This window comes from Rhipicephalus sanguineus, chromosome 10, assembly GCF_013339695.2.
Source record: "Rhipicephalus sanguineus isolate Rsan-2018 chromosome 10, BIME_Rsan_1.4, whole genome shotgun sequence".
Classification (NCBI taxonomy): Eukaryota; Metazoa; Arthropoda; class Arachnida; order Ixodida; family Ixodidae; genus Rhipicephalus; species Rhipicephalus sanguineus.
Genome location: NC_051185.1, coordinates 12,743,872 through 12,771,633, shown reverse-complemented (window position 1 = coordinate 12,771,633; position 27,762 = coordinate 12,743,872). Strand labels below are relative to the sequence as shown.

The 27,762-nt window shown below is 44.0% G+C and overlaps 1 protein-coding gene across 23 annotated transcripts in view; it reads right to left on the bottom strand.

The window, feature by feature from the left end:
* The window catches only part of LOC119407057 (complement C3), a 171,286-nt gene that overhangs the window by 31,758 nt on the left and 111,766 nt on the right, over window positions 1–27,762 (bottom strand). For 2 of the 23 annotated variants that reach the window (XM_049419669.1, XM_049419685.1), the window contains exons 23-26: window positions 8,331–8,519; window positions 8,185–8,260; window positions 6,312–6,468; window positions 4,518–4,640 (exon numbers count right to left, since the gene is read on the bottom strand). The exons of 16 other annotated variants lie outside the window; for them this stretch is intronic. In XM_049419669.1, the coding sequence (XP_049275626.1) occupies window positions 4,518–4,640; window positions 6,312–6,468; window positions 8,185–8,260; window positions 8,331–8,519 (545 nt within the window). Of the gene's footprint in view, window positions 1–4,517; window positions 4,641–6,311; window positions 6,469–8,184; window positions 8,261–8,330; window positions 8,520–9,484; window positions 9,587–27,762 lie in introns of all 23 variants that reach the window. 5 more of the 23 variants (XM_049419674.1, XM_049419684.1, XM_049419679.1 and 2 more) reach the window with 4 other exon arrangements.

Sequence of the window (27,762 nt, the reverse complement as noted above, 5' to 3'; positions counted from 1 at the left end):
ACTTTTAAACAAGATTTAAACACGATAAATCATACAATGCGAAAAGGCTGCTGGAATCTGTCACTATATTTCATGGCCTTTTTATTTATCACACGTTCTGGCCAGTTGTCGGTTCCCTTTAACTGTTCTCTGTTCTCTTAACTGTTCTTGCTTAACCTTTCTCTTCTCATTAATATCATTCCTCTGTAGATAGTTCCAACTTCCGGGCCTTGAATTTCGTTTACCCTTTTTTCTTACCTACGTGCGTCTTGAGTTAGGACAATAACGAAGTTCCTGTGTCATTCTTTCCTCTTCCGCTTCTGAAATAGATTTTCTATGTCCGATTACTTCGAGCGTCTCGTGATGATGTCAGGCACACATGGATGTCAGGAGAAATGGATGCAGTGGCGGATTCAGAAGGGGTGCGGTAAAGCGATCGCCCCCCCCCCCCCCTCTCTTCACTGCCTCCAGCCCGTGTTCGCACTGGCCACTCAACCCCATTCCTAACAAAAGCTTAGCACAGCAAAATGTGCCTATATCTAGAGTGTGGTAGCCCGTAATTTGTTTTAATTCTTCCAATTTATTATGATTAGAAAACCGATTATAACAAAGGAGTGGGACCCTGTGAGCCCACTTTAACAGTATTTACTCTGTGATGGGGTTCTTGTGATAATAGGAACTACTAAAAACAAAGGAGTCAGGACTCCCCCCCCCCCCCTCCTCCTCCGGTGTTACTTAAAGCGACCGCCCTTCAAAACGAGTGGCTGGATCCGTCCCTGCATGGATGTTATGATGATGTCAGGACACATGGACATGGGATGATGTCAGGCACACATGGAAACATGAGCAGCTGTTTTACCTACGGTCACCGAAAGGAAACATTTCTGAAGCCATCGTTTCCTTCAGTCCATGAACATGCCAAAAAAAAGGCTTGCACAAATCGTGAGTTCGGTCAGTGGAGCGTCGGCTTAGTTTTAACAGCGGAACTGTTCTAGGGCTGGACTTGACGACAGATGAGTGTCCGTCGTGTCACGCTCCGGCTTCCAGATACAACCGTAGATGGCACAACTACCTCGGTCGCGGATGAAGCTGTATTTCTATGTGACGTTGGCCGGAGAGGCGCACTGGATAGGCGGTAACCAATTCGAGACCGCGCTGGCCGCGGGGAGGAGAGGCTCGGTGGAAACTAGGCGACCGGCTATGGGTATAAGACCGGTGTTTATGTGCGCCTCGCCCTTTCCGAAGATGGGCAAGAGTTCTCGTACGCCCGAGGGAAAAGCCGCTCGTCGCGAGCGGCAGCGGAAGTTGGCACGAGAACGCTTCGCTGCTTCGACAACTTTCACTGCGTTGAACTGGTTTTACGCTTTCAGACATAGTGCGTGTATCGCGTTACTACGTTTTGCACTGCAACATTCAGGGCTCCCAATATTCGTTCCTGCGTTGTCTTTTCATTCTGTGATTCGGGCAGGTCGAGTAATTTTAAAGAAGTTGACAGGCAACCTATGAGAGGTTGAATAACAGAATCGGTGCAGGTAACTAAAGGTCTGTAGCAGAATTATATGAAGAATTCATGAATACGGCGATGTCGTTGGAGCTGACGTTTCGACAAGCGGACTTGCCTTCTTCAAGGCTGCAGCTCGTCGAAACATCGGCTCCAGTGACACAGTGTTCACGAATTTTTCATCTCTTCAAGCTTCCATCTTTCGCTGAACCTCTGCCTTTTATACCAGAAACAGTTGCATAACCATTTCAGGAATATTTCTGGAGCCATTACATGGGTGTCAGACGAATAAAAACGCAAGGGATGCAGCTATTAAGGCTAAAGCCTTAGATGTCTCATCAAACTTTAAAGATGACCGTCGGCGTCAACACAAGTGATGCAGAAAGTTACTAAGTGATGACGTCACCATATGCCATCCTCATGACGTCACATATCAACGAAATTTTTTACAATCAACATTTGTGACACTGGATGACGTCATCTCGTGGCATAGTCGCTTGGTCAGAGGTGGGCCTATCAGAGGCAGTGCAAATCCAGTTGAGGTGCAGAAAGCTTTCGGAGGGGGCCGGGGGAGGTTCAGTACATCGACTGAAAAGAAAAAAAGATGGCCTTCCGCTTCGAGTAGTCTTAGGTGAATGCATAAGAGACCCTGTGAGTTATTATTCTTGTATGACAGATTATAAATTTCGTAGGGCATTGAATGGAAGATGGGGGCGATCGCCGACAGTCCCACACTGAACAATAAAAAGCTGGTGGAAAAGCTGCAACTGAGCAATTAAAATCTGCTGATAATGACTTGCAGCTCCGCAACCCACGTTGCAGGCCGCCTGATCTGGACTTGTCCATTCCAGAGGCACCATTCAGTTGTCGTCACGTCCACGTAATTTCTTCATTCACGTCTGTTCGCTTCACTTTATGCCACAGGTTGCGTCGCGAACTTTCCGCAACTTCTGCGGAAAGCATGACTTGCCGACTTCCAAAGCATTCGGTGAAATCTCGCTCTTCTTGTTCAAGTCTTCAAGAATAACGCTTGTTTATCACGCCAGTGGTTCCAGCATAATGCTCCAAGTCAGCACAGCATAACAATCTTGACGTAAAACATCGAAATTCGGTGGTCCTAAGCTGACATCTTCCCGTTTGGAAGCAACGAGAAATAGCCGACACCGGTAGTAAAAACCCGCTTTGCAGTTCTGCACGGACGATTCCTCAACGAGCGTGCATGTGTAGGAGCATTTCTCGAAAGAAAATCGTCGTGTTCAGGTCCTATATGAACGCCCTACGACACGATCAGTTCTAAGGCCCTGTCAGACCTTCCACTCCTCATGCATCATAAGAGATCCCTTACTTGAGACTCGTCACCGGTCTCCTCCACCATGGAATCGGGCGAGTCGTATTCTGCCTCTATCGGACGAGTCGTAGCCTCCATCCAGTCGGGCCATATATCATCATCGCTCATGTCGATCTCCGGTACGTCTTCCACATCGGACATCATGGGTAGGCCGGGGAAACCCAGGTCGCTGGGTAGGACGCTTGCGGCGTTTGAAAGTGAACGCCGCGACATCTGGCAACATGTTCGGACGGACGACGTTTCAGTGTTAGCGTCATGATGTACAATGTCACGATGTATATCGTCATGATGCACAATGTCTTGTACTACTTCTGCTTTTTTTTTTTTTTTACTCGGGGAGGCAATACAACTGAACTCTTTCGAACTGTTTTTCTTTTGTTTTTTTCTAGTACTTGTGACATCGCTTCAGTTGAACAGATTAAATTTGTACTTTATAGGCCGGAGAGTATACGTGCGATTAATGTTTAACACTGTTCTGCTTATTCGACGCAACATTGATGAGAACCAACAGGCACTAAAGCCAAGGAAAGAATAAGGGACGTTATTTGTAGTAATTAAGATACAAATGTTAAGAAATTACAGTGAACGAAAAGACAACTTACCGCCGGCAGGGACCGAACCTGCAACCTTCGAATAACACGGCGGCAGTCGTACTCCCGTCCACTTTATTGGGTATATCTGTGCATTTAAATTTGGGAGTGTTTACACGTGGGGGTGTTGTTGCGTTACAGTTCACTTTAGTATGTTATGCGATTCCACGTTTCCGTAAAAGTTACATTCATATCATGCTCATCGCAGTGCCGCACCGCATGCAGCATTAGAAACGGTGCGTTGAGTCCGCATGGTCTCAGTGGCGCGTCCAAGCTGTACACCGCCGAACGGCAGTCCGCCGTCCAAGCTGCAGACCCGAAAAATTATTTCAGTGTTGTTTTGTAAGATAAAGAGTAAATAATTTGAATAGCATTGTCTGTATCGATATGCAGGCAATGTTAGAACAAGAGCCGACACCTCCGTAATGCGGCGAGAGCAACGTGATGGAACCAACCATGATGCAACTCATGTAAGACCACTGCCGGAAGGACGTCGTAATTTCCTTGCAGGAAAGAAAAATCGGGCAACAGCGAGGTCCCCAAAGAAACGAACAGTTTGCTTGGAATGTGTAAGTCGCTACAAACAAGTGGAATATTAGCACGATTTACGTATATTCCATGAAGTGTAATTTCGCTGTCGGGCACTGTCAACATAGCGATCTAGTGTACAGCCCATTGGCGTGCGCACAGGATGGGTGGGGTGGTGGAGGGGGCGGCCCTTTTAGCAAGGTGGGGTGCCAATTCTGCTCCGTAACTTTACTTAGTCGATTTTTCGCGTCATTTTTTAATGCGCAGGGTTATGGTTACGCATGTTTTTTGACGTTAATGGCAACCAACGACCCCTGATGTTAAATTGAAAGATCTGTTCCCTTCCCATCTTTACCCGGGAAAGCCGGGGACCAATGCAAGGAATTCGGGAAAAGCACGTCATCGCTTCATTTCGTGTTTGCGTCTATTGCAGAGCTTATTTCTTTCGGGATAGATCAACGGGAGAGGGGCTGCGGTCAAACTTGCCCCCCCCCCCCCTTTCATTGGAGAACCATGCGCACGCCTATGACACAGCCACCAATAAGCGAGTGTGGGTAGTCGTGATAATTACCCTTTTGTTTTTGGCCGAGTAAATGTCGTACTTGTCGTACGCTACGCCGCTGGGAGGGCGCATACACTCGTTGAATGTGAGCAGCACGAAGGCCGTCATGGGCACGGCGCCACGGACACCTCCCTGCAATTGAAACGAATGCATCAACATTTATGGCTTTGTAGGCCACATTGTAAGCGCGCTTACATGCGGCTGTCTTTGTAAAGGAGAAGCATGATGTGGGGGGGAGGGGGGGGAGGAGGTGCAATTCAGGCGTTTTTTGCCATATTCACTTATAGCGTACAGTACAAGAGAAGGCCTGCGCACTCCCTCCGTGACGTCACAGACCTTGCCCGACGGACACGGACGCTATCGCCCGGTCGCAGTTTGCGCGTTCATGCAGTGGCAGCAGCGGACGCACTCGGTCAGTCGACGCTGCACACGCGACAGGGGCGCTCTCAGCCCGGCAGCAGCCACGGGCTCATAGCGTCGTCCCTTTCCATCGGGCATGGTCTGTGACGTCACGGAGGGAGTGCGCAGGCCTTCTCTTGTCTAGGTGGTGACAGTGCTCGGCGATTGAAACACGATACTCGGAGCTCGTGGCTGCTGGCGGTGAGGGTGGCGGTGAAGCTTAGAGCGTCCGTGACACATGGTGACTGCGCCAAACCAATCTGTCATTGCTTCACTCTACACTAGGCTAGAAAAAATGCGGCCAATAACGAGGGCTGCTAGGATATGCGGTATTGGGACGGAGAGATGTGGGGGCTCGTGCAAGGACTGGGGATTTCGTCGCGAGCTTAAGGTAAATATTCTGCATGATTACATTTGGCTTCCCTACTGACTCACGTGATCACTAAAATACTAATTAATGATGAAACAACATATTGCGAACTGAAACAAGTAAATAACATAACGTGGCAATGTACAGTTCGCTTGCAGGTGTTCACTTTGCAATAGAACGTTGACAAGCGCACAATCCTGTCCAAGTTCTATCTTCGTATAATGCTAGACATATCTGCGCATCGCATGCGCTTATCTAAAGTTGGTCACAACTTTAGATAAGTTGTGACCAACTTTAGAGCATCGATGGCTGTTAGCTCCGCCAACAGCCATCGATGCTCCACCCACAGAGAATGTGCATAAATGCTCCATCCAATAGCGTGCGCTCTTTTTAATGACGTCAAGCATTTTTCGAGTGTTTCCGATAGTTGACTCTCCCATATCACGGCCGGACTGGAGAGGCGCGCTTCTCCAGTCCGGTTGTGCCCATACAGGCACAAGTTTATGTCGCTGCTTTAAGGTCTGAATCTTGAACGTCCTGGTCAATTCTGGCACCGGTGCTCAGCCCAAAATAATGTTTTAGGTAGTAACGAAGAACCTTTACCTCTTATTATGCGTATTATTTACATTAGCCGAGAAAAAGTGCTTACAGTTCTACCAGAAGCCAGCTAGGATGCACTGTCTTTCACATGAGAAAGGTAGGCTCGCCGCGGTTTGGTGGGCGGAGCTTCCATTTTTTCGTAGGCTGTTACCAAGGAGGTTAAATTGGCTGTTACCAACTATGGGCCAGTGTCCACTAAGAAGCGTACTGTTAACGCCGCGTGAAAGACTAACAGTGTCCATAGTATTGAGAGAAAGAGAAATGTTTTAATCAAAAGCTGTAGATGTTTGCCTGGCTATTCGCCTGACATGCTACTCCAGGTTCTGGGTGATGATTACGATATATAGGCTGATAACCACATAACACATACATTGACTACGCTATTTACAAAGTTTCGGTCAGGCTTGTGGCCCGCACGAAAGTATTGCACACACCAGCATGATTTTGTGCATGATAGGCTTCCTTTCGACGAAGCTGCCGTCTAATGTCTGTTGCGCTGAAAGCCAAAGCATCCCACTCTCGATGACGGTTGGGTCGATGCTGGCGTACCGCCTCGCCTTGCAAAAGATTCGCAGGACGAAGGCCGTCAACCTGTGGGCAGAATCAAGGCGATGCAGCTAAGAGCGGCACATCATATGGCTAAAGAAGAAAACGCGGTAAAGGTCTTTCTGCTTAGACATGCGAAGAAGCTTAGAATATCTAAGAAGCAGCAGCTGTCTTAGTCTAGCCTGTTCCGTCGTCGTCGTCGTCGTCGTCGTCGTACTACTACTACTAGTAGTAGTAGTAGTAGTAGTAGTAGTAGTAGTAGTAGTAGTAGTAGTAGTAGTAGTAGTAGTAGTAGTAGTAGTAGCAGGCGTCCCGCAGGTCACGTGACAAGAGGGGGAAGGAATAAAGAAGTCAATAAAACGAACTGATGATGACTTTCGTTAGAAAATTCCGGGAAAGGAATTCGTCCTTTCATTATTACGTTAATTAAAGACTTACATTAACTGTAGTGAAGAAAGGCAAGGAATACCAATAGGCGCTTTGATTACATTAATTACATAATTACATTACTGTAATAAACCAAGGCAAGGCACCTGGGCGCGTACGAGTGTCATGTAGATAACAGGCACCGCACACTTGGCAGAATTCCGGCTGTCCCGGCGTCAAATTACGTACCAATCATGGCAAATCAATTGCCCCTTTTTCACCTTCCCCCTGCAGATTTCCATGACTGCGATATGGCAAACTGCAGTTCTTGGACGACGATTACACACAGTGCACAAACAAGATGCAACAGTCCGCACAAACTTCCGAATAGAATACATTGACCACCTATACCCTGGACATGAGGCATTGCAAGTAGGGGTGTGCGAATATTCGAAAGGTTCGAATATTCGTCGAATATTACATTCTAAATATTCGTATTCGATTCGAAAATCGTGTATTCGAAAAGTTTCGATTATTCGATAACTTCGAATATTCGAAAAATTTGAATATGCGATTCGATTATCGTGCATAAAATAACTCGTCCTCCACATTTCTGCTGCGTTCGTACAGCTAAAAACGTTGCCGAGAGGAGCGATAAACATCGTAAGTACACGGAGGCACGATATCTGCTTGCGACGAGCGCCCCAATACGTATGATTTATTGCTGGTGTATCTCCGACGTGCAGCGCTGTTGGCGATCATGTAACCGTACATTTTCAATATTATGCGGCCGTAACGTGCCGCACTACCATTCGTTCACTATGCGGGACCACTTCTGAAGAAAGACAGTGACCCATGTGACTGGTGGCGGACTGAAGGCACCTTAAGATACCCCAGTCTGGCAAAGCTTTGCCCCATGTACTTCACTATACCAGCCACTTCTGTTCCAAGCGAGCGTGCCTTTTCAGTGGCAGGGGGGGGGGGGGCGGTGTCTCTGTTACAAGGGAGCGCCTGCTGCCTGATCATGTGGAGCAACTCATATTTCTTCATGATAACATGTAGTCATTACTTTTATTGTTATTGTGTTCTGGAGATAGCAGTGTATGTTGTGTTGACAGTCAGGCTGTTAATTTTTTTTTTTCAAATAGCTACATGTTAAATAAAATATTGTTACTGTGGAGGCATCTTTCCTTTGATATTCGATTCGATATTCGAAGGTGGATATTCGTATTCAATTCGTATTCGAAAAAATTGATATTCGCACACCCCTAATTGCAAGCAAACAGTCTTGAGGTTCAAGAAAAAAGAGGACCTTGTTGATTACGTTTGTTACGTGCAGGGACGGGTTGCAAGTCCGAAAATACAATATAGAGATAGAACTAACGTAAAGCTTACCATACGCTACTCTTCCTGTGCTTGAAAGCAGAAAACGACCCGTCCATCTTTCGGAAAGAAAGCTCTCGCTGATAGCCTGCACGAAATCACAACAAGTAGTGTTGAGGCAAGTTTTCTTTACTTTAAACGCGGAGATTCCACCTCACCTTCGCGAATGTATCGATAGCCCTTCTCCTCCAGCGCTTCGTCGACCATGTTGTTCTGTTTCAGATACTCCATGGCGTAGAGCGTCGGAGCCATGAGCATCATGTTTTGTTCTCCACATCCGGTGGGCATCGTGACGAGATCCTCGATGTTCTGAAGCGTCGTCTGAACGGAGGGTCCGATCTGATTCCCTGCAAAAAAAAAAGAAAGAAAAAAAACAAGCGGTTGATTCAAACAGCGGCGTCACAGGTTATTCCACCAAAAAGACGAGCTTTACTTAATTGTTCGTTTAAAAATGCTATCTGTGCTAGTTATTTCCTTCAAAAAAAAAAACAAAAAAAAAACACGAGGGTGAACCAGACAGTGAGAGCAAACGATTTGCGTGCATTTCCAGCTTGTGGTGTTATCCTTTGGATATACAAGGTACTCTTTCTTCCATGTTTCTTGTGTTTTCGTGATCATGTGGCCGTTGTGTTCTAGTAGGCGACTGTTCTTATATTGCGACACTTAAGAGAGGGAAAGAAAGATCTTTATTGAAAAGCAGAATGATCAGCCGGCATATATTCGCCTACTCCTTTTTTGCATAGATCTTTTTGCTGCATGAAGGTTGATATTGTAGTAATGGGACAATATGCGAACGTCTGTCTGTTTGCTTTTTATTTTTTTATGTGGTTGTTCAAAGTACGAGAAAAATTCATGTGAGAGAAGAGGAGTATCTGGCGCCACACATGGGCACCGAGCCCTTGTTAAGTGCATTAATTTTCTTACAAAGCCTCATGTGTTTGCACCACGGACCAAGCTGCAGTACTGCTCTCTAACTTTGTGGCTCAGGAGAATTAAAATACGTGGCAGTAATAGAAAAGTTGAACTGTAAAGTTAGGCTAGCCTCCTTTGCTATCTGGGAGCAGGTCTTTCTGGAAAGGATTACGGTTATTTGACACTTTACACGGAAAACAGCAAAATACACCGTGTTAGAAGTTAACCCGTGAGTATCTAGTATACTGCATAAAAAAAAATGTGACTTTGCATGTGAAAAGGTGACAATGGACAAGCCCTTGTTCTTATCTTGTTCCATGTAAAGTTTTTCACTTTTCTCGTGCCTTACTTCGGTTAACTAACTAGCTCAGTAGCGCATATGAATCTATGAGTGTCGTACCTATCACCGAGAGCGAACAGGTCTTCGTATCCGGTATCGCGTCCGGTGGCAACCGCGTGTTCACGGAGATGACTTGGAGGTTCGCACCAGGATCCAGGGAATCTGCAGACATCAACACTGGCATTTCAGTACATGGTGAAATGAAAACATGTACCGAGTGGGCGAACCAAAGCGCTGACCATGTGCTGTACTCAACGCCTCTACCTATGTCCGCGCGTGATGGCCTGCGCCTGGACTGCCCTGTCGCGCCTGCGTGCGACAGCTTTGGCATGTACGTTTGCAGCCCCGTCATCGCGCCACATGCTTCCTGGTCATACGCGACGTCATCGGCTGCACCATTCAGCGGCCGGCGCTGTACTGTGACGTGCTCTGCAAAAAGCGTAAATACCGTGGATCCGGCTTCTCTCGTCAGTGGGCAAGACGGCAGCAGAACCGACGGGATGCTAAACCGCGTCTTGCTTTTCATGCAGGTATCGTACTGCGATTATGCCCATTGCTTTAGATCAGATGATCGCTGTTTGCTGCTGCTCTCTTGCCCACAGAGCTTTCTATCTTCTATTGCAAGTGCATTTTATTGCGTAAGCAGGCTTTTACTTAGCGGTGACATAGAGGCAAATCCTGGTCCCCCTAAATTAACGAAAAATGTGACTCGTAGCAGTGCATTGTGTAATACGTCAGCCGAGTCCGATAACAGCCCAAGCAATATTTCTGAAATGCTGAGCGAACTGTTGGCTGGACAGAGACAAATTGTTCGAGATATTGCCGATATCAAGTCCTTTCAGCAAACTGTCAATAAGCGTTTCGATGCCTTGGAATCACGTGTAAGCGCTCTTGAAAAAACCGCCGCCGATCCTGTTGTTTCATCCGGTCAATTCTGCTCTCACATAAGCTCCTTATCTAGGGCTGTTTCGGACTTGGCAAAAAAGAATGATGACCTTGAAAACCGTTCCAGGCGTAACAACATAATTATACATGGAATTGATGAATCAGACAGTGATAACACTGACACACTTTTGGCAAAGGTCAACCAAATTTTCACAGAAAAACTTGAAGTTCCTTGCCCGCCTGTTGAGCGCTGTCACAGAATTGGCACCAGACGAGAAGGTCGATTACGCCCAGTTATATTGCGAATACTGAACTTCAGCAACAAAAATGAAATAATGAAAACTGTTTCAAAACTAAAGGGAACACAGTTTTACATCACTGAAGACTTTTCAGTTAAAGTGCGTGCCACTCGTAAAAAACTTTGGGCAGCGACCTCTTCGTTTCGTGACCGAGGTTCTAAGGTAAAATTGCGTTACGACCATGCTTTCATAGACGGTGTTCGCTTCAGCTGGGATGACGCATCAAGCTCCCTCGTGAACGAATCGGGTCTGTCTATAAATACTTCGGTGAACCATTCCAACGTCCTTCCAAGATTGTCAGATACCCTCCCAGCTACATCGACTTCAGCATGACAAGTGCATGACTCGTGTAATACCACTTTCCTACTCCTCAATGCAAGAAGTTTAATCAACAAATTCCCGCAGTTCCTTTCTCTTGTAACAACTTACACACCCCATTTTATTGGTGTCACTGAGACTTGGCTTCACGATGAAATATTTGACTCTGAATTCACACCACCCGGTTATGTAGCTGTACGAACAGACCGTAAAACTGGCAAGGGTGGTGGAGTCGCCCTTTTTCTAAAATCAGATCTAAAGTTTTCTGTTATCTCTCCCCCAGCCGAGCTCGAATCCGTTTGGTGTAAACTGTACATAGGCAATAAACCTATTATCCTCTCGGTTTTTTATCATCCACCTGGCTCATCACCTGATAACTTTTCTCTTCTTGCTGATTACATCAACATGCACAACTTCCATGCATGTAGTCTAGTTCTAATGGGCGACTTTAACACGCCTGGTATTCACTGGCCCTCCCTTTCATATCATGGTTCTTCAGGTAACGATCTGGTTAATTTTTCGCTGTTTTTCGGGCTTACGCAAGTAGTTGATGGGGCTACAAGACAGAATGCATGCCTAGACCTGGTTTTCTTTAGTGCAGACCTTGTTGATGAGCTGAAAGAATGCGAAATAGTTGATGGGATTTCCGATCACAAGGCAGTGTTCATATCTTTCAAACGCCCAGTCTGCAAGCCACACAATACCATTCAAACTTTCTTCGACTTCAATCGCTCTGACGATTCATCCATTCTTGAAGCTTTATCTGAAAACTATGAACCATTCGTTATGCTTAGTAGGGACAGTGATGTGAATGCATTAGTTCGAGAGTTTGAGAACATTGTACATCTATGCATTCATCGCTTTGTTCCCATTAAAAACAAAAAAAGAAATCGCGCCATTCCTTGGATGACCAGAGAGATATTGCAGCTATCTCGCCGTGTTAGGCGCCTCAGGCGCTCTAAATGCAATGACGACCCCATTGCCAATGCCAGATTCACATCCGCCAAGGAGGAACTTCAGCAGAAAACAATGCTCGCCAGGGACTTCTTCTATGGTGTCGAGGTATCGGCGCTGCTCAGAAATAACCCACGAAAGTTTTGGCGTTCGGTCATGCCTATTACTGAGTCTGCATCTTCATTTACTATCAAAGGTGAAAGTATAAATGATCCCATGCGCATATCTAACGCATTCAACGAATACTTTCATTCTGTCTACGCGTCTGATTGTCAAGCGCATCCGGTTTTTGATAATGATTCAGATCATTCCATTCAAGACATTACAATTAGTGCTAGCGGTGTTCTTAATTTGATTTTAAAACTAGACACCAAAAAAGCTAGTGGCTCAGATGATGTTCCGAACTCTTTTTTACTGCGTTATTCTCAATGGACCTCTCGTTACCTTGTTATTATATTTAAGAAATCTTTAGAAACTAGTACCGTTCCTTCATCTTGGAAGCTTGCAAGAGTAATACCTTTGTATAAATCAGGTAGCAAGTCCGACATAACTAATTATAGACCCATTTCTTTAACTCCCTATTCATGCAAAATGCTAGAGCATATAATCTACAAGCACATAATGGATTTTCTCGAGTCAAACCATATATTAACTAATGCACAGCATGGCTTCAGAAGTGGTTTCAGCACCGTCACGCAATTGACCGAATTCACCCACGACATTGCGTATCATTTAGACCAGGGCAATCAAATCGATGCACTTTTTATCGACTTCTCCAAAGCCTTTGATACGGTACTACATCCTCATCTTCTGCATAAATTGCACATCATCCTAAAAAATTCACGTTTAGTCGATTGGATTGCTAGCTTCCTTCATAATCGCTCTCAGTACGTCGACTTCAGTTCCACAAGGTCATCAGTTCTAGAGGTAGCTTCTGGGGTTCCACAAGGGTCCGTCCTGGGCCCTTTATTATTTTTAATTTATATAAATGACCTTCCAGAACATGTATCCTCGAACATTCGCCTTTACGCCGATGATTGTGCTTTATATGACGTGATTGTTTCCACAGCTGACCAAAGGCGTCTGAGCGATTCCTTTAACTCGTTTTGTGTTTGGTGTGAGAAATGGAAAATGAACATTAATTTCAAAAAGACCGTTGTTTTGTCCTTCACAAAAAAAGTAATGCCGGTTATTGCAACATACTCTTTCAATGGTTCCCCTTTAATCAGAGTTATGCAGTACAAGTATCTTGGTGTCACATTTACTCATGATCTCTCATGGTCTACTCACATTGCCCTAACATGTTCTAAAGCCCTAAAAAAATTAGGATATTTACGTCGAACAATGCAGAATGCCCCAAAAGATATTAAACTTTTAATGTATAAATCTCTTGTTCGCCCTATCATCGATTATGCCTCCACGGTCTGGTCACCTTATCGACAATGCGACATAATAAGACTGGAAGCGGTTCAAAAGAAAGCTGCGCGTTTCATTTTTCGCAGGTACGACCGCTATTTCTCACCCTCATCAGCCCTACATGAGCTAAAGCTAGAACCTCTTTCGGTACGTCGTGATGTGGAATCATTAAAATTTTTGCACAACATAATCAATAATTCATATCGCATTTCAAACACAGCTTTTTTGTCCTTTGCCAAGCCTTCCTCTACGCGTAACTTCCATAAACTTAATCTTTCTACCTTATTTGCGCGCACTGACACATTTAAGTATAGTTTCTTTCCCCGCACTATAGAATTATGGAATTCCATACCTGGCCACATTCGCTCACTCCCCCTGAATGATTATGTTTCTATTCTTGTTGAAAGTCATTATGTATAACAAAAGTGTAATTCCTTAATTGTTGCAAATTGTTCTTGTTGTTACTTTTCGTGTATCTTTTGTTTGCTGCGACCTTTTCTGCACTGTATAATCCCACTCCTGCAATAGCCCTTTCACAGGGCTGCAGTATGTAAAAATAAATAAAAATAAATAAAAATAATTGGACGGTCCGGAATAAATCCGGGGCATATATAGCTGTCACGACGGGGAGGGCGCGGGACTCGGCAAGCTCTATGAATAGTCGGGACAGTCCCGCGAAATCCGGGACGGTTGCTAACCCTATCTCTAGAAGGAACTGGTTCTTGTATTTATTATTTTATACGAAGAAAATGGGAACGTAATCTATCACTTATTTTACACAACGCTCTAAATATGCTGCAACTCGAGCACTTTCTCTTCGTCACCGGCATCCTGGTATGCAGGGCATTAATATATAAAATGTTCGCATTAGCATTAGCGCGTTTCGTAGGGCCTAATAAAATTTTTCCATGAATCCGTTAGCAGTAGCCTGCGAAGCAACTACTTAATAAAGTGTCTGCATGAATTTTGCTGTACGCGTATTCTTCGCCAGCACAGTGGCACTGAGCTGTACTGGCGTGGGTAGAAAATTACGCACATGGCCGGGTGTCACATCATTTTGAACGCGCTCAACGCTGTCGCATGAAGTCAAAACAGGAACACGAAAATATGAAATTATACGGAATCGTGATGACACACACTTGCGTCTTTAGGATAGAAATTGAATCAGTTAGGGTACTGCGAATTCTATACTAGGAACAGGGTATGTACCAAACAAAGGCACTGATAAAAGCTAGGACACAACGAGAACACCCTATCAATCATTTGTTTAGAAAAATATAATTACTGATTAAAGGTACAATTTACTACGCTGTGAAATATCAGTGATAATGCACAAATGAAAGTTTATTTAACCAGCATACGCAAGCGATATAAGCGCGTAGACAGTAAATGCTAATTTACTGCGTCAATATAACTTATGCAAAAGCTACAAACAAGGTTTCACAAATGTCAATGATGCGCTCTGCCCGACAGATCAACTACACATGAATAGCGCACTCCTGCCGAACGGTAACAAGGAATACAACTCATAGGCCAATATGCAAGCAGCCCGGAAACCTTTGGAGTTCCATTCCGGCACGACGTTACACAGAACCAAACGTAGCGTAATGTTGCTGTCCGCATCTAAAACAACTCAACACTAAGTTCACTTATGTTAGTTATACAATGTAGTGCGTACCTTTAGTAAAGACCGTACTTGAGAAGGCTCGGTGTCGTCCAACTTCGATGTGCTTCGCTGAAGATGCTGCGGATGCAAAAGCTGCAGCCTCCTCGACAGGATGATGCACAGCGTCTGAGAAACGGATTAGCGCCAGCTGCAGTTACAGGGGAGACGCAAGGTGCGTCCGTGGTTCCCGAGCAGCGCGCGCATCGATGCGTCGCGCCACAGACGCTGGTGCGCGTTCCTCTAGCGCCGGCACTCTTCTCCGCAGAAAAACGGCGCGGGTAACGCGAGGCAGGTGCTGCTGTCACCTTGAGGTGCCTTGTTTATGAAGCATCACTCTTTCCAACCGTGGCCTCCGCAATTAGAACCAGCAGGGTCCTGCTGAACCCATTCTCGGAGGCTACGCCCAACTTACAAGCGGGTGATTCCACGCCAAACGTCCCAGCTAGGGAGCATACATGAACGGTCGTTCATGTATGCTCCCTAGTCCCAGCCATTTCGGCGACCATCTCAAGTGTATTCTAAAGAAATCGTGCTGATTTCATTCATCGAAAACACTGAACTACTAAAATATTATGAAGAGAAAAAGATTTTGGTCTCGTACAGTCACGTCAGTCAAAAATATTTTTAATGCTGTGGGAATGCCAGGGAATAATACACAGTGATGAGAACGCGGCCTCCACCGGCAGCCTCCGCGCGCGTTGGGGGGCCGCGCTGCTCAGCTCAGCTCTGGACGATCAGCCCTGGGCAATCCAGCGGGCCGGGGAAGCCGCTAGGAGGCAAGACCTTCTAGCCGACACCTAGGCGGGAGCCCAGCCCACAAACACGTCGGATACGAAATAAAGTTTTTTCCATTCCATTCCATATACCTTCCGTAAAGTAAGTATTCCTGACTCAGACATTTATACACGGTACATTATTACAAGAGAAAAAAATACAACACAGAACATTTTGGCGAAATTTCTTCAGGCGTATACGGCACAAAAATTTACTCGTCGCAGGTAGGGACCGAACCTACAACCTTCGGATCCGAAGTTTGTAGGTTCGGTGCCTACCTGCGGCGAGTTGATTTTTCATGCACTTTAATTCATTTGCATTTATGTCATAATTAATATGTATACTACAGTCAAAACCTACTAAGAATGTCGCATATGCGTCCCTCAGCTTGATTATTTGTTGGATTCATGTGGTTGTCACAAGTTATACAGAAGGCAGAGAAACAACGTGAGCTTTCAACATACACCATTAGAGATAACGTGGCGCCCGTGGCGCTGCGAAATCTTCTCAGGTCATTGTTGTTGAGGATTTATCTGACTATCCAATAACCATAAGCGCACTGATCACCTTGTCAGATCCTACTTGAAGGTTTTTCATAAGGGAGTTACAGCATCAACGGAGCTGCTGCTGCTTTACCAACTTTTATCAGTAGCACTTGTATACTCGCGGACAACTTTTCTTGGCAATGAAGGGAAAGCTACGGGGGCGGAGCGTCGGCACATGTACTGCTACGCGAAGTAGTCCGGTCTGGCGCGCGTCTCGTAACGCCGTGGAAAGTGATGGCTAGCGTTGCATTTCGATGCGAACGCTGCTCAGCGTCTAAGATACGGGTAAAAGGCGCGACTTTTTCACGCACGCAAAAACGCAAAGTGACAACGTATAGAGTAAAAGAAATACAGATATCTCGCTTGTGTGCGATGCGTTCGGTCTCAAAAAGTTACATGTAGAAAATGAAGGAGTATTTTATACAGGATGTTTCAAGAAATGTGTCCAACCTTCTCAAAAAATCAGCAAAATGCGATATTTGATTGTTGCCTTCAGAATTGGTTTTTCTGTAGTGGCGCGGATTTTAAGATGGTTAAAGAAATTATTTGGGACTGTAATTAAAAAAGTTAAATTAATTAACTTTTTAATTAGTGGAGTTAGGTGGTTGTGTCAAATGGGAGAATTGAAGTTCTTCATGCCACAAACCCAACCCAACTTTGAGATTTCGAAAAAGTGGCATCTAGTAATAATTACGAAGTAATGAACTTCGACCAAATTCAGTGGCGATACCTAAACAGAAACATGGAAGAACGCAACTGCCATATTCTTCTGCGACGTCCTAAATGAGTGAATGACTTTTTCTGTAGCGCTAGGCATCTTAAGATGGTTAGAGACATGACTTGAGACAGTAATTAAGAAAGTTAAATTAATTAACTTTTTAATTAATGGAGTTAGGTGACTGTGTCAAATTGAGGAATTGAAGTTCTTCGTGCCAGAAACCCATCCCAACATTGAGATTTCGAAAAAGCGGCCTCTAGTAATAATTACGAAGTAATGAAATTCAACCGAATTCGATGGCTTACGCTGTTGAAAGCCGTTGCATTCCGTTGAATTTCATTACGCCACAACAATTACTAGAGGACGCTTCTTCGAAATCTCAAAGCTCGGATGGGTTCCTCGCATGAAGAACTTCAATTCTCTCATTTGACACAATCACCTAACTCCACTAATTAAAAAGTTAATAATGTAACTTTCTTAATTACTGTCCTAAATGATGTCCTTAACTACCTTAAGATTCCTGCCGCTACAGAAAAAGCAATTCTGAAAGCCCCGAGCAAATATCGCATTTTCCTGATTTTTTGCGAAGGTTGGACACATTTCTTGAAACACCCTGTATATCTCACGCAGAAAATACGGACGCAATTGTGGGACTACATTCATTAGCGGTAGGATACGTGCATTGTCGCTCTGTAGCCTTCCCTTCATTGCCAAGAAAAGTTGTCCGCGAGTATAGCCGCCTCCAGTCAATACGACTATGGTTAGTTCGACGTATTGCTTTTTTTTACAATGCATTGCGACGTTCCCCGACGAAGTACCATTAATCATAACGAAGGGCGTCTCACGTCCTCCATCGCGACAAATGCCCACACTTGAGCGCTGAATATGTAGATTAATTGTACAGTCAACGATTTTGCGCAAGCGCACGCAGTATTGAAGTATTGCTTGAGTCACTGTTAGCTGCCCACCCATCACTCCCCATCCGGTGTCCCGAATGACTGCGTCTACTCCGTGCCGCAACTTGCATTATGCCTGTGAGCTATTCTGCCCTACAAAACTGTGACTCGAGGGTGATGCCCCATCTTAAAGTGCCTTCAGATCTAAAATGGAAAAGGTTCAGTGTACAAACTACTCTACGAATTGGACGGTGCTAATATATATCATTAAACCACAATACGCCGGAAAAGTAATGCGAAGAGCCCACCTATAAACGCTATTACGCATGCAATGAATGACGCGCCACACAAAGGCTTGTGGTGCGTGTCGCTCTTTCAATCAGTCTTGGTTCTAGTGCACTATAAATCAGTCCTAGTATTTTCTCTGCGCCGTTTCCCCAGTCCTCTTCTTCTAGGCCGTGAGGCTTACATAAGGCTGTGCGCTGCTCGCTGGCTTTCAGCGCTGACGACGTCCTTATTCTTGGTAATGCAACAACATGTTATCTTAGCACGGTCGTCTTTGTACAGTGACCAAAAGCCAGACCGTGGCGAATACAGGCCATAGAAGGACAAAAAAATATTTGCCTTCTTAGTTAGTTAGTTAGTTAGTTAGTTAGTTAGTTAGTTGGTTAGTTAGTTAGTTAGTTAGTTAGTTAGTTAGTTAGTTAGTTAGTTAGTTAGTTAGTTAGTTAGTTAGTTAGTTAGTTAGTTAGTTAGTTAGTTAGTTAGTTAGTTAGTTAGTTAGTTAGTTAGTTAGTTAGTTAGTTAGTTAGTTAGTTAGTTAGTTAGTTAGTTAGTTAGTTAGTTAGTTAGTTAGTTAGTTAGTTAGTTAGTTAGTTAGTTAGTTAGTTAGTTAGTTAGTTAGTTAGTTAGTTAGTTAGTTACGTATTAACGCGATAGCGTTCAACAGACCGGGTCGCAAAAGTTCTGGTGTTGGCTTCGGTAACGTTGGTTGTGATGGATCAAGACAGATACAAAAAAATAATAAAAATACTCCATTCGAGCGCAAATCGAGCCCAGGCCTTCCGCGTGGAACTATCTTGTCTTAACCACAAACCCGCGTCAGTGCTTCAAAATGCTTCGGAAAAAAATGTTGCAATGGCTTAGCTCGGCTATGCCACGATAACGTAGCGTTAGCAAAAGTTCAGCTGATCGTTCATAGCTTTCCTGATTATCTAGGATTAGCTTGATTATCATATGCTTACTGCTGCTCCAATGACACACGCACGGTATACATATTATGTGGCACATGTATATTTATTTTGCCAGGCAACTACTTCGGGATCCGATGAGTTAAGCTTCTCCGCTCTTCTCCTCCGTTGAGCAGCATTTGCGCTCTCCTTTTCCATGGCTATACCACACTGGCAAGCGGCAGTCAGAGGCGCTATCAAGCGGCTCCAACACAGTGTCAGACGGCGACTGCACAGCGAAGGCGAATAGCTGCGCGCTCGCCGGCGCCACTACGTCTACCTTGGCCTAAACGTCACTCCTCTGGAAAGCGCAGACCGGCGGCAGTAAGTCGCGCGCGGCAGCGGCGGTGTGCGCGGGAGGTGCCGGCTCCGATGCGCCAGCTGTGTGACATCACTGAAACTCGCGCATGCGCAGCACGGCTCTTGAGGAGCCACGCGAAACTGACTCGGCTAGGCCAGTGTAGCTAACGCTACAAAAAATCATAGACAGGCGTATTGCCCATATTACCCCAGTCAGCACGAATTAACTGATTTAGCTGAAAAGATTCAAAACAGTTCCACACGATTCATTTCATCTAACTATAACAGGACCGCTAGCATCAGTTTAATGAAAACTACTCTAGAATTACCACCTTTGGCCTGACGACGTAAAAACGCGCGCCTCTCTCTCTCTCTTCCATAGGATATATCATCACCCCCTTTTACCACACCAACTCCTTGCGACACCACATTACATATCATCTAGCATTGATCACCAACACAGCAAAGTCGGCATTCCATCTCGTAGGTCCTCCTCTTTCCTTCACTCATTTGTACCACACACGAGCATAGGTCGGCGAACTCACTCATGAGTCGACTCACTCAGACTCACTCAGACTCATATCGAGACGCGAGTCTGAGCCTGAGTGAGTCCGGGTGAGTAAAGTTTTTGTGAATCTGAGTCCGGGTGAGTCCGGTTGAGGAAAATTTTGGTGAGTGTGAGTCCGAGTGAGCCCTAAGGGCAAAATATATTGCATGAGTGAGTCTGAGTGAGCTCCATATTTTTTGCCGACCTATGGTCTTATCTACTCAAGTTCAGCATCACTATCATCCTTATGTAGGCTAACGTTTATACTCACGTATACTTCCACATAATTCAACGCACTACCATTCATACGTCAGCTCAATATTTATTGATCAGAGGCATGAGTTGAGGAGGGAGAAGGGGAGGAGGTGCCTTGACCTGCCCCCGCGAACCTTTTCACGGGAAGTTACTGATCAAAATATCACGTGCGAGTCATCTCTTTCAATAAAAAGGTCCTTATTGAACTGCAAACTCAGATAACTCGTCTTTGAAGGTACGAGATCAGAATGCGCGAAGTAGCGCACCGAGTATGCGAGATATTGGCGTTAAAGAGCATTGACATTATGGTCGAAAGAGGCTAATTATAGGCTAGCGGACTCATGAGTCGACTCACTCAGACTCACTCAGACTCAGATCGAGCCGTGAGTCTGAGTCTGAGTGAGTCTGGGTGAAATATATTTTGGTGAGTCTGAGTCCGAGTGAGTCCGGTTGAGAAAAATTATAGTGAGTCTGAGTCCGAGTGAGTCCGGATGAGGAAACGTTTGGTGAGTTTGAGTCCGAGTAAGCCCTAAGGGTAAGATATGTTTCGTGAGTGAGTCTGAGTGAGTTCCACATTTTTTGCCGACCTATGCGCACGAGTGATGAGTGGAATCACCTTCCTGCAGATGTTGTCACCATCAGGGATACTAACCAATTTAAAAAAGCTGTACGCGATATCTGTATCTAAGTTTTTTTTTTCTTTTTAAACTAGGCACCATCATTATTACTTACATCAAGTGTCTATCTTCATTGACACACCGAATTTTTACTTTAGTTAATAATTAACGCATCATGTATTCTGTTTTATTTTTTGTGCCGCTATAATTTGTGCAATTACTTGTAATGTTTTCGAATTTTATTTATGAATTGTTCTGAGTTCTTTTTTTTTCTTCTCCGCTAATATTGTGTAATTTCTTGTGACCTGTTTCTGAGCTATTTCCAATTTTCTGCATTTTTGCCCCACCCCCCTCTGTAATGCCATGGGCTCGGAGGGTATTTTACATAAATAAATAAATACATAAATAAATAAATATATATATATATATATATATAAAAATAAATAAATAAATAAATAAATAAATAAATAAATAAATAAATAAATAAATAAATAAATAAATAAATGTAGTGCGAGGAGCCCCGTTAACATATATCGTATTGCGTGGTAGAAGGGAAGAATTTAAAGCACGCGAATGCGAGCCAGTTTGTGCGAATTCACAGCTCAAAACAACGCAAGGTAAACACGGACAAGATGCAAACGAGTCTATGGCTTGGTTTATTGTGAAAGCACGCATATTTACACTCGAATAGAGTACACGGCGGAGGGGAAATTATCAAAGCTCCTAGCAGCGCTTGCGAACCGCGGCAGAATATTGTTTAGTCAAAAGAGATTAGTTACGCAATGAGAAATAAGAATAAGAATGAGAAAGAAAACAATAGAAAAAAAGAAACAGAGAAAGAGAAAGAAAGAGAGGAGTTTCTTTTTTCTTTAGAATATCAAGGATTTTTAATGGGGTTCAGATTGTTTGATCTGCAGAAAGCCAGAGAGAATGATCATGTATTTTTGCGGAATTTTTAAGGGGTCTATTTCGGGGACATTTACATCGAACGCTAAAAAAATACTTCCTTTACGCTCACTTTGAATCAGGTTTTTAACAATGGAAAATGAGTATGGGCTCCCATTCGATCTAGTAATGCTTCTTGGCCTCCACTGTGTATGGTGGGCTACAATGGCCGGTTTCCACTGCGACCCTGACAGGCGACCTGCACACGTGCTTTTTCGCTAAAGCATTGGTCAGTACGTTGATGTACTCAAGCAACAAGACTTTGTTTGTGACTGGCTTTCCAGGGTGGAACCCCTGGCTTACCTAAAGGAATTTTAAGAATGTAACTACTCATAGGTTTATCCACTGTCTTGACATTGCTGCACTTGTGTCTATTGTTGTAGGAAGCGTCCGCTATTGATGCTTGTGCTGTGCTGAAAAAAACCGGTAATATAGAAACAAAAGAAAAGCCTGGATAGCTGGGTGGTTAATACGCTTGCCTTGGGGATCGTGGGTACGCGGGTTCGAATCATGCCGCCTCGTGAGGAATTTTTTCTTCGCCAAGATTTTCTCTTCCTTTATATCTTTCTTTCTTTCTATATCTGTTTTCTCTTTATTTGTTTACCCTCCTCCTCATCCTCACATCTCTCCTTCTCTTCGTACCTACCCCTTGCTATATGCCGGACAAATCGGCGCACGAGTTCTGGGATTGAAGCAGAAGATTAAGAAGAGGACGAAGACAGCGAGTGCCGGTTCATGGTGATAATTTCGGGTCCAGACATTTTACGCCAAGCTAGAACAGCTTTGCTGTTAAAATAATATGCGACGAAAGCGAGAAACGTAGTTGCAGTTGACCGAAAATAAAGTGGTTTTAAGCTTCGAAGTCATACTCAAGTAATATACTTACATTATTGAAACAAAATTAGCTGTGTTACACAGGGGTCAACCTGCCCAATACCTCAGTGTATCGGTGGATATGTCGCCGAGTGGCTGAGGACGATGTCGCGGATTCAACTCCTGGCAAAGGCGGCCGCATTTCGGTAAAGGCACGATGGGCTAAAAGTTCTGCTATTACGATTAGAGTGCACCTGTACAAAAGCCTGAGAAGTGGAAATCAGTCTGCAGTTCTCCACCACTACTTCTCATAACGAGCCCTACCGTTGCGCAAAGATAAACAACGCACTTTATATATCTTGGTTAATAAACATTTGCTGCAATCGAGAAACAAGTGAGCAGCACATGATGAACCGCTCACTTTACATTGCATGGTGTGCAAATTCTAGTACAGGCACTCTCAATCCGTAACCATGGCAGAGCTCATACATTCAGACTTGAGTGTTTCGACCGAGTTTGACTTGTAGCAAAGAGCTCCAGTTGACAGATACGGCAAAGGTGATTCACCTTCTTTGAGTCACAGCCACGTCTTGTGTTACCACTTTCTTCCGCCTGTAAAATTAGTCCGTGGGCTCCGAGCGAGCCTTCTGAGGAAACTGCTTTATATAATACCTTTTTTTCCTATCTGTGCGAAGCTGCGTCACAAGTCTACAGACCACGTGCAATCGAAGCCTGCTATGGATCTATCGCTGAGAGCCCTTCGCGTGACTTGGTGAAACCACCATTTGGATAAATTGAGTTGGCCTCCAGTATGCAACAAATCTGCGAAAAGTAAGGGTCCTAAATGCTCGTTCATGCTACGTGCGTGTAATTTGCTTGTGCATGATATTTAGAAAAGATTGGTCTGCGCGCGATCTTTTCTATGCGGCTGCACCGGATGAGCGCGCGCAGGAAGCATCTGTCTGACTGCGTTTTTATCGCAGCCCATGTTTTGTCCATATTTGTTTTAAAGGAAATTTTACTCCTTTTATCTGCGTCGGTTGGATGGCAATTATACCATTTGCTTTTGACGTCAGGGCGTGCCGCTAAAAAACCTATACCGCAAGCAGGCTGACGTCAGATCTTCACGCGCTTCTCCGTTTGTCCACCCACCGCGGTATTCTATTGGTTATGGCGCTCGAGTGCTGACCCGAAGGTTGCTGGATCGAATCCCGGCCGCGGCGGCCGCATTTCGATGGAGGCGAAAATGTTTGAGGCCCACGTACTTAAACTTTGGGGCTCGTTAAAGAACCCAAGGGGGTCGAAATTTCCGGATCCCTCCACTACGGCTTCCCTCGTAATAAATATCGTGGTTTTGGGACGTAAAACCCCATCAATTTCCATGTTAATATTGTTACGTCTACAGAAGGTTTTATTGAGCTGCGACGTACCGGTAGACGCGAAGGTGTTGCCCGGACGCGTACCGGAGGCCTCTCTCGTAGTAGTAGTAGTAGTGTCCTCTACTGCATGGCTCATAGCCACTCAGGGGGACTGGCCAAGAAGTTGTCTTACAAAATTTTTTTTTAATATTTTGAGTATTCAACGCTGATGCCAATAAAAAGAATAAATAAATAAATAATAGCAATGAATATAAAAAAACACGTACGCATCAATGAAAGAGTGCAATAATAGTTTTTTAAACATACAGATCAGACACTTTAATCATTGTTCCGAATAGGAATTAGAATAAAAATAATAAGAAGAAGAAGCACCATAATAATGAAAATATCAAAACTTTTTTTTTTGTTATAATAATACTTATACAAGCGGAAATTTAAAGCCGTATTCGTTTTGTTTCTTGAAGGTAGCTACACACGGCATCAAACGCATTTCTGTGGCTGAAGCCCAGAGTTGAAGCACCGAAGGTAAGCACATTGTCAGTTGTGAATTGTAGCCCCAGGTTAGCGAATGGGATATCAAGAAGTCTTTTTCTGAGTAATCTGTATCTGCGACATGATAAAAAGTAGTGCTCTATTGATTCTATTTCTAAACAAAAGTGACATAGGGGCGACACCGCCAGACCAGCCCTGTGGAATATAGATTTAACGGGGCACACGACATCGTAGTCTAGTTACTAATACTTCCAATTGTCTAGTAGGACACCATTGGATCTTCCACGGAAATTTTAAATGACTAAATTCTGTCCTAGCTGTTATTGATTCTATGGCGTCTGCACGAAGTGAAAATTTTCTATATCTAATCGCAGTTACACTGGCCACTACAGGAAGGACAGGAACAACTGGACCATTCAATGCAGCTCGCGCTAGTGAGTCGGCCATTTCATTTAATTCTAATCCAGAGTAGCCAGGCACCCATAATAATTTTAAGAGCTTCAGCTGTGGAGGAATTAGCGTCAGGAACGTCTTTAGGGCAGTTGATTTTGATGAAGCTGTAAGAGACGTGCATACTGACATGGAGTCTGTTATTATTATTGCGCTATGGGCGTTCAAATCTAATTTACGCAGGGCTAGAATAATTGCCAAGAGTTCAGCTTCAAAAATGGGGGTGAAGTCCGGTAGTCTTAATGAAAATGACCAACCAAGCGAAGGGGAGTAAATGCCTACTCCTGCCTTTTCGTCTATTACTGAAGCGTCTGTGGCTACTACATTATTTGTTTCCACGTGTGCAAGGTAATCTTGTAGCCGGCTATTTAATACCCTGTATGGTTGAAATTTAGGTTTAGGGGGGAAAATCTCATCATATTCTATCTTTAGATTCTGATTGGACACATTTGCTGCAGGCACATCTCTAATTTTCACGTTTATCCGGTCTAGCTGCTTCTGAACAAAAATAATCTGTGGTGTATGAAAACGTGGCCAATGAGCAAGAAAAAAGGAGTCTTGGTTTTTTATAAAAGCATATTCAGATCGTCTTAGCGGATAGCTATAAAATTTTAAAAATGCCTGCACCGTTAGGATGCGGAATCGACAGGGCAATGTTGGCAATCTAGCTTCCTGATACATAACATTGTTAGCTACAAACCTAGGGAGCCCTAGACATAATCGCAAGGCTTCTCGCTCCAGCAGAATCAAAGCTAATTTGTAAGCAGGGCCACCTGAGAACAATACACACCCAAATTCTAATATTGGGCGCATGTACATTTTATATATCATCACCATTGTGTCCCTACGTAATCCATATCGTCTGCTGCTCAGTCTGCGTAGTATGCCTAAGGCACTTTGTGCTTTAGATGCAATACCTTCTATGTGAGGAGTCCAGTTTAGCTTGCCATTATAAATTATCCCCAAATATTTAATCGACTCAACCTGTGGAATGGGCTCTTGTTTATAACATATTGAAATTGAGATGGGGTCTGTTAATGGAAATGTTAACAGTGCGCTTTTATTTACATTTAAGGTCATGCAAATTGCCTCTAGCCATATCTCTAGCATATTTATATATGTCTGCAATTTTTGATATAAAGAATGAATGTCACCATCTGCCGCGAAGATGCAATATCGTCTGCATAAATATATGTTGCACGTCCTGGCAAGTGGGGATTGAGCTCATTAATATGTTAAATAATACAGGAAACAAGACTGCTCCTTGGGGGACTCCGCGAGTCTGTTTAAACTTTGACGATGCGCTTCCATCCTTAAAACAATAAAATTCTCTAGCCTTCAAAAATTCCCTCAGCCATGCAATCATATATTGTGGTAGATTGTGGCTCTGTAAGATGTCTAATAATACTGAATGTTCCACACTGTCATATGCTTTGGCTATATCTAGTGTCACTAGAGCAGCGTGTTGCCTTCTTTTTCGAGCAAGTTGAATGCGGCTTTCTAAATCTGCGTGTGCGCACCATATTGAGCACTCTGCTCTAAAACCAATTTGATTTGGATTTAGTACTACGTTTTCTGCCAGCCAGACTGTAATTCTTTTATGTAACACCCTTTCTATGAGTTTTACCATATTCGATGTAAGAGAAATAGGTCGTATATTTTCTATGTTATAGCCTAATCCTGGTCGTTTTTCTATCGGAATTATTTTAGCTAGTTTCCAATCGTATGGAATCCAGGTGTAATTTAACGAATAATTCACAGTGTTAGGAGGTCACATGGTGACAATTTGAATAGTATTTTATCATATTAACTGTAATTCCGTCCGGACCTGGAGCTGACGAGGGCAAATCTTGAATCACTTGAGCCAATTCTTCCAATGTAACTTTGTCAAAATCTGTCATTAACGCTGGTATTTGCAAACTGTACGGCTTAGTTGATGTAAATCGACACTCCAGTCCTCTACCTATAACTTCCAAAGATTTCTTCATTTCCTCTGGCGACATAATTTCATAATCTATGTTAGTTGGAGATGGCAGAATTTTACGTAATCTCATAAATCTAAACAGCGCATTTTTATTCTTAGGTTTTGACAGGTAATCATAGTGTTTCCTATCATATTCCTCTTTAGCTAAAGAAACTGTGCGTTTAAAATTTGCAGCGTAAAACTTGTAATCAGACCAATTTTGGGGGCGCTGGTTATACAGAAGTTTTTCCAAGCTGCCTGTCGTCGTCGGAAATCACGTGCACAGTCTGAATTCCACCAAGGACTATGGGCGGTACTCTTTACAGTTTCGACAACAAATTCTGCCTTTTGTACGCTCTTTTTATCAATGCACTTAGTCTCATAGCTTTTGTGTCTTCTCGTTCTTCAGAATCGGTGGTCAAAGCAGTTTCTAGATCTTTTTTAAATTTGCTATAATTAATAAATACTCGAGTCTGAGAACATGACGGTGTTATTTTGCACACAATCTCAAACATCACTGGCAAGTGATCGCTGTTGGTGGCACATCCAAGGCTGTCCATGATACACTAGGGAGTGATGAACTCACAAAGCTTACATCCAAGGCTGAGCGAGATCGATGACAAATAAATGTAGGCATTCGCGAATTCAGGCAACGCAGATTGTTATCTGCTGTCCACTCCCACAATCGTTTACCACACCGATCAGTGCGAAAACCCCAGCACGTATGGTGCGAGTTAAAATCGCCCACCACAATTTATCCTTACATATAGATGTTACTGCGGCGTCCAAGCATCGAGTTTCTTGCACACCTGTAGGGAAGTACGCATTGACTAACAAGAGGGGCTGGCATCCTGGCAACGTTATTTCCAGAGCAACA